Source organism: Rhinolophus sinicus, chromosome 16 (assembly GCF_057876585.1).
Source record: "Rhinolophus sinicus isolate RSI-liver-muscle chromosome 16, RSI-T2T, whole genome shotgun sequence".
NCBI lineage: Eukaryota > Metazoa > Chordata > Mammalia > Chiroptera > Rhinolophidae > Rhinolophus > Rhinolophus sinicus.
Window position 1 is genome coordinate 64544752 of NC_142516.1, and position 12336 is coordinate 64557087.

General features: G+C 36.9%; 1 protein-coding gene across 1 annotated transcript in view; it reads right to left on the bottom strand.

Annotated features, from left to right (window-relative positions):
* Nucleotides 1–12336, bottom strand: part of MLLT3 (MLLT3 super elongation complex subunit) — a 261393-nt gene that overhangs the window by 17014 nt on the left and 232043 nt on the right. The window contains exons 6-7 of the mRNA XM_019750373.3: nucleotides 2732–2807; nucleotides 722–851 (exon numbers count right to left, since the gene is read on the bottom strand). Of these exons, the coding sequence (XP_019605932.2) occupies nucleotides 722–851; nucleotides 2732–2807 (206 nt within the window). The remainder of the gene's footprint in view (nucleotides 1–721; nucleotides 852–2731; nucleotides 2808–12336) is intronic.

The following is a 12336-nucleotide window of genomic DNA, read 5'->3' on the forward strand; positions in this document are numbered from 1 at the left end:
TGGGAAAAGATTTAATGCTATATATTATAAATGTAATTGGATTTTAAGTCAAGTAGATTCATATTTCTTTTCTACTCAAAACACATTAAAGTAAACATCCCTATTTGTTTTCCTCATGATAAAGAAATAAAATCCTCAAGGCAATTTCAAGTTGACTATTAATTAGAAGTGACATGAATTATCGTTTTATAATGTAGAATTATGCCTCACAGCATTAGAGCTACTTAAAGAACCTAATTGTCAGCACACTTAAAAGGAATTTATTTTCAGGAAAACACACACAGGTGATCTTACTTTTAATTAGGTCACACACATAATTCATTGAAGCCAATTATGTATTTCTAACTACAAACAGCAAACACGTTTCCTCAACTTCTGAGACTACCTACAGCAATGGATCTACACACACTCTTCAAATGGAAACTGAGTTTATTTCAGCAGCCAGACCTGCCACCTTGGCATATACTTTCAAGAACATGGACTTCTAATAGGACTTTTTCCCTCTAAAATGTTTAGAGGAAAACCCACTCCTTTCTGAGAAAAGGGGTAAACCGTTCCCTGGACAGGTGAGTAAAAGCATGCCAAGGTGCCCCAACTTGAAATGAATGTGACCATCTACGGCCATTGTTTCTGATGTTCACACCTTGGCTGTGGTGACACGATTAGGTCTAGTGAAAAGGTAGGATTCTGTCTCAGGGAACTTTTCTTCCAAGACACTCACCTGCGACTTCGGCTGCCTCCTCTATTTACAGGTCTCTCCATTTCCGAGTCATTGTCATTATCCTCAGCCTCGTCCGATTCCTCCTCATTGTCATCGGAATGCAGATCTTTCATTATAGACCTTAAAGGACCTGAGTAATGACAGTGAACCACAGGCAATCAAACATACTGCTTTAGCCATATAGGACACAAGGAAATGCTCACCAGCACTGGACACTGGTTAGAAATAACCTGTATCGTGTATATATGTGTGTGTGTGTGTGTGTGTGTATATATATGTATATATATATATATATATATACACAATTTACAAGACAAATTTGGTAGTTTCTGGAATGCAACCTCTGTCAAAACACTATCGTTTTCATAATAGACGCCCCAAGATGTTCATTAGAAAAACTACCTCCTAGGACTTTTTTCCTATGTATTTTTCTTCCCTAAGAAAAATTACCCCTAGAAAGAAACAGAAAGATCTTATTAGTAAATTGAATGTTTTGTTAGGTTAATCCTTGTATTGAAAAGTTGAGACTAATAAATCACCGCGGTGGTAACTTGTTCTTGGCAATGCAGCCTTTGTGTGGTAGTTTTTGATCTATTAAGGTTTAGCTGTTCCTTTTATTTCAAGGTCAATTTCAGGTCAAGCAAGCATTTCAGTCAAGTTCAGATTATAAAGTATCTCAATTCCATGGTGTAATGTCCTATCTCTGATCTTCATATTGATCTTGGACACGAGGTCTGTTGCAACAATTTTATGCAGCCAATTTTTGTTTTGCTCTTTAAGAAATTCCTGGCAAAATACCAGCATGTATTTACATAAATAAGATCACGGAATAAATCAGGTGACCAGAAAATTAAAGAGAGTATCCAGTATTAGATGGAAGAGAAAAAGATCAAGTCAGACTCGTAACTAATTTATTCTAGAACAGGACAAAATGGGCGGGGGGGGGGGGGGGGAGGGGAGAAACAAACACAGAAAAACTCATTAGTGTGGTTTATTTTCACCTTACTACTCTAAATGTAATGACAAACAAGATAGATATTTTTAATCTTAACAGAAGAGATTGTAAAGGCAATCAAAAAAGTGAGAGAGGCACTTTCATTCTGGATTAGGAGATTCCTAAAGTCTAATCTAATAGGAACATCTGAGCTATCATTAGATCAGTTTAAAAATAAGTACTGACTCTGCAATCTCACATTCTTCCAAACCCAAATTTCCCTGCTTCTGTCCTGCGTTTATACCTTTGGAAGTCAGTGGAACAAGAAATCTGAATAGCACAAACGATCAGTGTCTTTTATTTTTTCCTAGAAGCTTAGCCTTAGCCCAAACACACACAGCAATTTAATCCTTTTCAAAACATACAAGGCCATCAGGAATTCAGTGTGGTCAATGAAAAGGCTAATGTGCAACATGATGCTCAAAAACAAATTATTCTTTGTTATTATTTCATTTTCCATGTTTAAAAGAAAAAAAAGAGCCCATATTTGGAGATTTTCCACACACAAATGGAAAATACATTTAGTTAAGGTTCTATGTTTTGGCTTAAGTTTCTTTTAAAAACATCTTTAAATTCAAATTTCTTTGAGTTTAAGTAGCAAAAAAACTAATTTTAAAGACAGAAAATTAACACTTGCCAAAGAAATCTGTAGGAAAAAAATAAATGAAATGAAAGATGTTCAGGAAGGAAAGTAAAAACCTATGTGTCTATGTCAAAGCCTCTCGAGTCCAGCTTTTGCGATTGTATTTCCTTTGGGAACTCCCTGGAATAGGCTGTGTCTATAATCCTTTTGTAAAATGGGACACTGATGGCCAGGACTGGAAAAGGGAATTTCTAGAGGCTGTCCTCATACATCAGAACAATACTCAAGTGCATTCCTAGGGGAAATAAATACAACTGCATAAAAGCCAAGTTACCATTCAAATAATAAAACAGTAGAAAATAGGCCATAAATCAACTCATTAAGATGTTTTATGAGAAAAATGTCTCATCATTTGCCAGGGAGATTTTGATACCTTGTTGCCTGGTCTGGGACGGTGTGAAGCTGGAGCTGGAGCTGGAGCTGGAACTGGCAGGACTGGGTTGTTCAGACTTTAAAGAAGAAAAAGGCATCATCAATACATTTATGGAACACTACATATCTGAAGTTAAAAACAATAGTGTAGCTCAAAAATATCTTGCTCTGCAAAAACAGCCTGATGCTGCACAAGAAAAATGACCACACATTGCATTATGTCAAAAACACTAACACAGGAGAGTCAGGGGGTCCTTTTTGTTTTGTCCACCATAGTTTTACTAAATGCAGAAACAAGAATGTAAACTCAAGGATGAAGAGATAAACACCTGGGTGTTACATGCGGTAAAGAACCTGGCTTTGATTTCACTCCCATGTTTACTGCTATCCAGATCTCTTTCTAAAAGATACCTTGATTACCCTTTCTGCAATGTTTGATTGACTCAGCTGCTTAAAACATAGTGGTAATGAGGCCAAGGTCATTAGTTCAATCGCATTATGAGCCAGTTAATTTCACTCTGATCCAAGGCCATGACCCAACCCTAACCTCATTCATCCACAGTTCACAAACAGAGGCCAATATTCACAAGGAGACCTGGCCAAGTCCCACAAATGAGTCAGGGGAAAATGTTGCCACTACTGAAAACAAAACAAAACAAAACAAAGCAAAGCAAAGCAAAGCAAAGCAAAACAAAACAAAACAAAACAAAATAAAACAAAACCAAACCAAACCACCCTTTAATTCCACAGCCTACTGATGCAGGGAAAGCGTGTCATACACATACCCCATTCTTTCATTCTCAGTGAATTCTCCTCATCCTTTAATACCCAGAACAAATGCCACATCCTCCTTAACCCACCCAACTAATTCACAGCTCTCTTCTTTCTCCAATCCCACTAAAATATGGATCGTCTCTGTGCTTATCAGATATGCTGCAGTGTTATGCTACCTCTGACGTGTGTCTTATCTCTCCAGTAGAGTGCCAGCACTTAAAAAAGCAGGGGTTGGGGGGGTCTCTCCTGTGCTTCTCGTTACCCCCTGGTACTTAACATAATGCATTGCACATAGTAGGCACTCTATATCTGTGACTGAAGGCAGCACATTAGGTCCTCTGTTCCACTGTCCGCCAGTTTTTGAGGTTTTACAATAGATAAAGATGGGAAGAGCAAATACCTGGACAGAATTGCGCAAACAGATCATAATATCACCACACTTGAATTTTATATATTTAAGGTCAAATTTATTTGAAAATAACTTAATCATATTGATAAATTTGGTTGTAAGAGTGGGCTATTTCTATCCCACTTCTAATTGTGCTCATAGTCTCAACTAGATACTCATGTTATTTGAGAAATATCTGAGGTCTTCTCATGTACAAGACACATCTTTCTACTTTGCTCAGTAGGTGACCAAGCGGACCGGGGCCACGCGGACAAACTAAGAGCATAATCAGAAGCGACTAAATGAGGATGAAAACCTCAGTTCTGTTTATACTGCAGTTTCTCACCACTGATTTTTCATCTCCCCTCCCAGCACTGAACCGCCACCCCCTCCTCTCCAAGCAACACCAAACTCCACAGACGAAGACACAAGGAAGCACTTTCAGGCATTCCTAATGCACACTTCACATCCTCAGGCTGGATGGGAAAACAGGTGTCAGCAATCTACCACTCATTCTGCAGGAAAAGAGCCAGACAGGATCTCTAATGAGCAGCAGGCGGCCCCCCAACCCTTCACCACGGCGAGATTTACTTGAGATCTGCAGTACAATGTCCTACACAGTGCTGTTTGCAGCCCACAGAGAAGAGTCGGTTTACAAGTACACACGCCTGTGTGAGGTACTCTTCATTTCTGTTGAGTGTCTCTTCCACTGTGAGCCACAACGGTGAGTTACACAACTGAGAGGGCATTCAGTTAGCATTTCTGTGCAATGCCAGCTGCAAAACATTTCTCCCGCGGTCCACAGAGTACTCCTTTTCCTCTCCACGTTGCTCTTTTCAGCCATGAAAAGTGTCTGCAAATGGTATTATTTTGATAGCTCTGGAAACCATTTGGGAGCCAAGAAAGAGGTTTCCTTACAGTGAGCAGAGAGAGCTCTAATTCCCCATCCTGCCTGACCAGTACACGTTGCACTGGACTTAAAGGAGCCGTTCTGCCAGAGCTGTTTGCTGAGAGTGACATTAATTTGAGTAGCAAGAGAGGGTGATGGCCATCTCTCCAACTACCGCACGGTAAACTGGACCCATCTGTCTCAAGCATCATGCCAACGCCAGAACCTGCAAGCAGCCTTCTTTTAGCTTCCTAACCATAAACTAGGTTAATAATTCCACAGTTGCTAACCATTAGAAAACTGACAAAGAGTAAAAAATATAATACAACTGGAGAAAAGGGCTTTTTATTCAACGTTTATAATTAACACTCTGCCTCATCCGTAAAGCATTTAAGGAGGTTTGCAATAGAAGACACATTATTCAATGAGACTGTTCAAATAGAAAGTTTAAAGCAACAGAGGTGGATAGAGAAGGATAAAATGTGGAACGATGGGCAACAAATTCCAATGTCCTGGAAACTTTTTTTAAGCCAGGACAGGATTTGTGAAATTTTGGAGGAGACCTTGGAGATAATCGAAGGAGTGATTCTCACACTTTCAAGGGCATTCAAATCACCTGGAGGACTTGATAAAACACAGACTGCTGGGCCCGACCCCAGAGTTGGATTCTGTAAGTGTGCGGGAGGGAGGAGAACCTGGAGTTCTCACAAGTTCCCAGATGCTGCTGATGCTGCTGTACTGGGACCAACCAGACTTTGGGAAACACTGATCAAGGACCCAGAGATTCACAGCTATGGGTACGCGTGAGCATCATTGGGAGGATTCTACACATGAGGAGACTCCGATTCAACAGGTTTGGTGTGGAGATCCAGGCATGGTTATATCTGAAAAGCTCAACAAATGATACTAACGAAAATTCCTGGTTGAACACCACTGATACTAGGTTAATTGCTTTTTTTTGCCTAAGTGCAAAAAAAACCATGTGTTTGAAAGAATCTTAAATTTAAGAAGGCATAAAAGAAATAAGAAAAGTATCATGAGAAAACTAAAAAACTTATTGATTTATCCAGAGGTAACATCCCGGCATACTCTTCAAAGGGATTTGCAAGAAAGCACCCTGACGGAACACAGTTACCACTCAATAAAAACATTTATGAAGCATGTACAATCATGTCGTGGTGGATGGACCTTAAACTGACCTGCTGACCAGGACAGAATTCAACTACCGTGTTTCCCCAAAAATAAGACCTAGCCAGAAAATCCGCTCTAATGCGTCTTTCGGAGCAAAAATTAATATAAGAGACCCGGTCTTTTTTACTATAAGACCAGGTATAACAACATAACATAACATAACATAACATAACATAACATAACATAACATAACATAACATAACATAACATAACATAACATAACATAACATAACATAACATAACATAACATAACATAACATAACATAACATAACATAACATAACATAACATAACCGTTAACTGTTCGAGAAGTCATTCTGCTACTACATGAGGCTGACACAGTCTTACACTTTATCAAGTCCAACAAAACAGAACTGCAGCTCACTTTAAGTGAAGCCTGTATTTTATTTTTCAAAATCAGTTTTACCCTCTAAAAACACAAATCAAGGATGATTGTATAAACTAGGAAAGGTTATTTGCTTTACAAAAAATATTCACAAAAACAGGGCTAGATTAAGACCTTTATAGGCCCTAAGGATTGAAAAGATTATGGTATCCTCCTTCCCTGTGTGTGTATGTGCCAAAACCTAAGCGTAGAGAACTTCAATTAGGTTCTGATTCTTCCCCTTACTAATTTGATGCTTGCTTTTGAAATATCAAAGTTCTCCCCACTAAAAAAATATTTGCTTCTTTTTACTGATGCCCTAAGCACAAGCTTAAGCTGAACTACTAAGTAATCAAATACTAGACATGAAGTTTCTTTAAATGGTGACCTCCAGTGACAAACGTATATATAGGCTTATGAATCGCAAATCCGATTGCTTGCTAGTGTATGCTTTTGGGACAATAACTTAAGCATTGGTTTCCTCACAGAGTGAGGGCACTGAACCTCACGTAGACGTGGTAATGTTAAAATGATAAGGTAAAAACTCCTAGCCCACTGCTGTTGTAATAATAGCTAATCAACCTTTGGTTGCTGCTATTATTTACAAATGATCTCAAACTCTTCTATTGCCTAAAACAAGATATATCTTTACTACCAAAACAATGGGCCTACCAAGATTTGCAATGCAATCTTCAACAATAAATGGCTATGCAAAATCATTTTGTAATGGATTTTCTACGGAGGATTATTTTTGTCCAAGACAAGTGAAAAATCCCACGTGTTTACAACTCCTGGACGTTAAGTGTTTCAAAAGAGAACACCTGTCAAGGTGGGTCACCGGAGAAGGCTTGTAAAACCTGGCATTGTTTCTTACATTGGAAGCAAACTTTCTCCTTAGGTAATCAGAAGACAGGAGTTGTTCCATCCCTTCAAATAAACAACTATATTCATGAACAGAATTTCAAGTTGATCTTTAAAACAATCAAAATAAAAAGGGAGAGAATAATACACACCTTTCATCAGAAGAAAGAAAGAATACAGTAAACAAGTAAAACAGAAATTATTTTAGACACATTGCTACATTTTCTTCATAAAATGTATACCTCTTTTAGAAAAAGAAAACATATAGCCTGCAATAAAGATTATCTTTTCTTTGCATAAATATCCAGAAAGACTGGGTCAATGATGAGTATTACTCAGAGAAGAAAACACAAATATAATATACTTTACATTCCTGTTCAGTTTTCATGCGTGACTGAAGTACTACGTCTCCTGTTTAGCCCTTCCTTCATGAAAATACAATAGTCACTGACATTTTTTTTTTTGCCTAGCATTAAAAATCATTTTTAAGGAATGATGGATGTTAAGTAACTAAAGTTATTGTGATAATCGTTTCACAATATATACATGTATCAAATCATTGTTATATACCTTAATATGTCATATGTTAATTATAGCTCAATAAAACTGAAAAAAATACTATCTCATTTAGTTTCTCTTTTATAAGAAACAGGTAATCCAACTCAATATTAAAATATACATTTAATTTTAAAGAAAAATGACATAACATCCATTATGAAAAATTGTGGGGAAATGTTCTTGGTCACATGAATGCACTCTACCAATCCATTAATAGGTAATATATTGTGAGACCTATGTCAGTAAGAGGTAAGGTCAAAGTTAAGCAAAGAAACAAGTATTGAAAAGTTATAAAATAACACATTAGGGTAAGTTAATCTGGAAAGATCAATGTAAGAGTAAATTTTCAAAAGGCAGAAACCTCAGAACTTTTATAGTCATTTGGTGTTACATTAGTAACTGCTTCCCAATAAACATGCCAGAAGTACAAACCTTTATTATACAGAAAGGTATATGAAAATAAGACTGGACCAACATTTGTCAATAACCCTCACCTCTTAATGTATCTTTGTGTAGCTCTTTCATATTCTTTATTTCATTTGCGCTACTGTGAGAAAGGCAAGTGTTATGGACTGAATTGTGCCCCCCCACCTTCATTCATGTTGAAGTCCTAACCCCCACATGATAGCATTTGGAGGTGGGGCCTTTGGACGGTAGTCATTAGGTCTATATGAGGTCATGAGGGTGGAGCCTTCACAATGGGATTAGCACTCTATTTAGAGGAAACACCAGAGAGCTTGCTCCTTCCCTCCTCTCCCCCATATAAACATACAGTGAGAAGGCAGCCAGGTTAAGCCAACAAAAGGATCCTCACAGGGGAACAGGAATCAGCTAGCACCTTGATCTTGGACTTCCCAGCCTTCAGAACTGTAATAAATAAATTCCTATTGTTTAAGCCACCCAGTCTATGGTATTTTGTTATAGCAGCCCAAGCCGACTAACACAGCAGGACTCATCTTTTCACCCCCATCTTATTGATGCTGAAACTGAAGCACAATAAGATTAAGTGACCAGTGGGCATTTTGGTTAATTAGAACCAGGTTTTCTAACTTCTAGTCCAGTGCTCATTCTGCTACACCTATTAGCTTTGAAAAAATGCAATTAATTTGAAGCAGGGTTCGGAACACACTAACACTCGTTTATAACACTAGTTTCAGGGAACAAAATTTTCTGTCACTGTGAAAGATGTACTGAATAGCCTACCATTCCTAAGTGACATCTCCTGATTGGCACCCAAAGCAAACCAGTGGTAAAACAACACACTTCATCCCTGGGTCTGACTGTGTCTGTATCTATTGCTTCTAACATTTCTCCAATCAATACTACAATGGATCCTGGCTTCCCACCTCACTAATAGTTTTGTTTAAAAAAAGCAAGAAAGTTTCTCTCGTGAATTGTCCAAATCCTCTTGACATTGGCACTGATCAAAAGGGCTGACAAGCCCATCAGGCAACTCACTACAATCATTTATTTTATTTGCCTTCAGAAGCTATCTACTCTTTTCCCCCAACCCTTCTATACAGTTTCCATAACTCCCAGGAACAAAACAGATTTCATGCTTTAAATAACTTGCCAACAGCTCTTTCTTTGAAAACAAGGGTGAATTTGGGGATAGGACACTGGAATAGGAAACTGCAACCTTTTCTGCTGGACAGTTACTTAAGTCTATGACCACGGGGAAGACACCACATCTCTCTTTGGCAAACCTTCTCCATTTTTAAGTATTATGACAACTTGAATGAACTTGATGTTAAATTAGAATTGTGCGTGTATTTAGCCTCTTGGGCCCTTATATTATCAAAAGCTATTGCGCCTGTCATTTTCTGGTAAGAGCAAGATCCTAAGAATTACCCTTCTTTACTGTTAGCAAAACAGTATGTTATGCTCAAAACACTGTTATATTTTCGTCTTACAGACAAAATTATCCTGGATGCAAAGATAACTGGCTTTATACCGAGGGGCCTCTGTTTTTACAATTGCATTTGCTTCCTTCGCTATTATTGTCATCTTCACTGTTATTAAATCCTGTCATCATTTGTACCCATCACTCCCTGTCTGAGAACACGAAATCCCATTAGGAAATGAAATGGCCTTGGGGAACAAGGATCTATAAATCTTTCCATAAGATCCTTTTCCACACTTAGGGCTGGCTATAATTTTCTTTTAGCTTCCTCTCTGTTAAACAGAGGAGTCTCAAGTCTTTTATCTCTCATCACCAGTTGTACTTTGAAGGCTGCTACTGACCATCGTGGCCAGAACATGTGATCTTTCAAAAATCCAGTTGTCGCAAGATGGTGTTATGTGCCAGATGTGTCCTTAAAATCACTTGCTCATTAAGAGCTTTAGGAATGAGAAACTATGTGGAAACAGACCATTTACAGTTGCACCAACCTATAAGCGTGTTACCATTCCTTGAGCAAAGACTACAAGCATACAAGTTGAGTTTCACAACCAGCCATTACAAACAGCACTTAGTTGTAATATCAGATCTATCTTTTAACTGGCCTTCTTTTTCTCTTTTGTGTGTTTTCAGGGTGGTGAGTAGAGAAAGGAAAAAGTTACAAGCGAAAGGGTTTCGAGCTGTAATGCTTCACGAAAGAGAAATAGGAAGAAAAAAAAAGTGTCTTGATAGAATTGGCCCATAATTAACTGTTATTGAAGCTGACCAATGAACATCAAAACACCACTGCTCATCAGTTAACAATAAGATACTGAAACTATTGTCAGAACAACTATTCAGTTACTTTTGAAATAATACACCTGTGTGGAGCAAAAGAAGCTTGAAATAATGGAAGAGTATTATTATATCCTCTCTATATAGAAGGGCACTGTTGAATTGAATCAAGTCCTAAAAAGTACACTGTATGTGGTTATAGCTCTCAGTTTTGGATTCTAAAATTTAAAATATTAAAGTAAATTAAATAAAATGAATTCAGGGTATATAAAGGTGGTGATTAATTGAAATGAACTAAAATATAAATACACCTCAGGACATCATCTTGACAAGACATTTAACTGCATTTCCTTATTAACTTTAGACCTTTTTAAAAATAGCTTACTTTAAAATGGTGACAGAGCATTTGAATGACATCAATAGAATCTTTATAGACTTATGCAAATGTCAAGAAGATTTATTAATCTTTTGACTTAGAGCATTTTCCCCTTTAAACATGAAGCTTAGATTTACTATCATTGCAGCAGCATCAAGAGTTCACTTTTATTTGCTAAGACCTTATTCCTATGGTCCTTTCACTTCCAAAATAACCAAAATCCACTGGGAAATCCAGATTTAAAACTGTCCAATCATCATCAGGTAAAAAATGCAACATTTCTCATTATCAGTCTATACAATACAGATTGTAGATAGTTGCAAGGATTATTTCTTTACAAGCCTTGTATCTTCCTCATTAGAATAACAGTACATTTTCCAGGTAACACCCTGGAGCCCTTTCTTCTGGATCAGGGCACTCCAGAGTTCCTTGGGTGTGGGTACGCACATATGTGTGCACAGATGTACATAAGAGAATCCATAAAGGTAAAAGAAAATAATGGAACCTTTATTCATGTTTATTGTGTGTCTCTTTCTTTTAAATTTTCAAATTTTTGTAAGTACTTTCTTGTTCATAATATGTTAGTATGGCTATTTCTATAATTTGGAAATGTACATATATTGGGGATAAACGTTTCCTAAAAGAGATGAGTTTTAATATCAACTCTACAGACAATTATCAGCTTTAATTCTATAACTTACCTGCTCAAACCTTAATTACATCACATAGATTTCAAATTCTGGAGTGATATGGTCTCAATATATAAGGCAGTGCTATTACAATTTACTCAATGGCTATCCAGATTTTTGTATTTTTATAACATTTTATGCTCAAAATTGACTTAGAAGTTAAAATTTTAATTTTTAAGGTAAGTAGAAATACTATAATAAAGTTCCTTATTAAATAAGACATAACAAAAACTTATTTAAAAGATTTTAAAGTGCTCATAGATGTTAAAACAAAACCCAACTCAAAACACTTTCTATGACCTGTGTCTCTTCCCCCACAGAAATTTCAAATTGTCTTCATTTGTGGCTCTTTTTGAGGTGCCAATTTTATAGTGTTGGCTGAAAATTATACAATATTAATTAAGTGACACTGAAATTTTTATAAACAGCTTAACATCTAAATATGCTGTAGTTACATTCACTTCTATTTAAAATGTCAAATACTAATAAAAAGTTTATAAAAATAAAACAATTTTTAAGAAGTCCCTCTATCTTAATGAAAATAAACTGAAACAGCAAAAACACCACACATTTAAGAGGCTGTTTTCCTGTGAAAACATCCCGAGGTAGATTTTTTGTTTTGTTCTCAATGTACCCCTTTTAAAAATGTGGTATTTAGAATTAGCACATTCCCTATTGGTAATATTAGAGTCTTGTCAAGAATTGGAGGAATGCTACTGCTTATAGGCTCTAAAGGAACCTACATTTCCATGCACACATCTTATATAAGCCCAACAGTTGCTTTTCTTCATAAATCAATCTATTGTTGCACTTCATAATGAG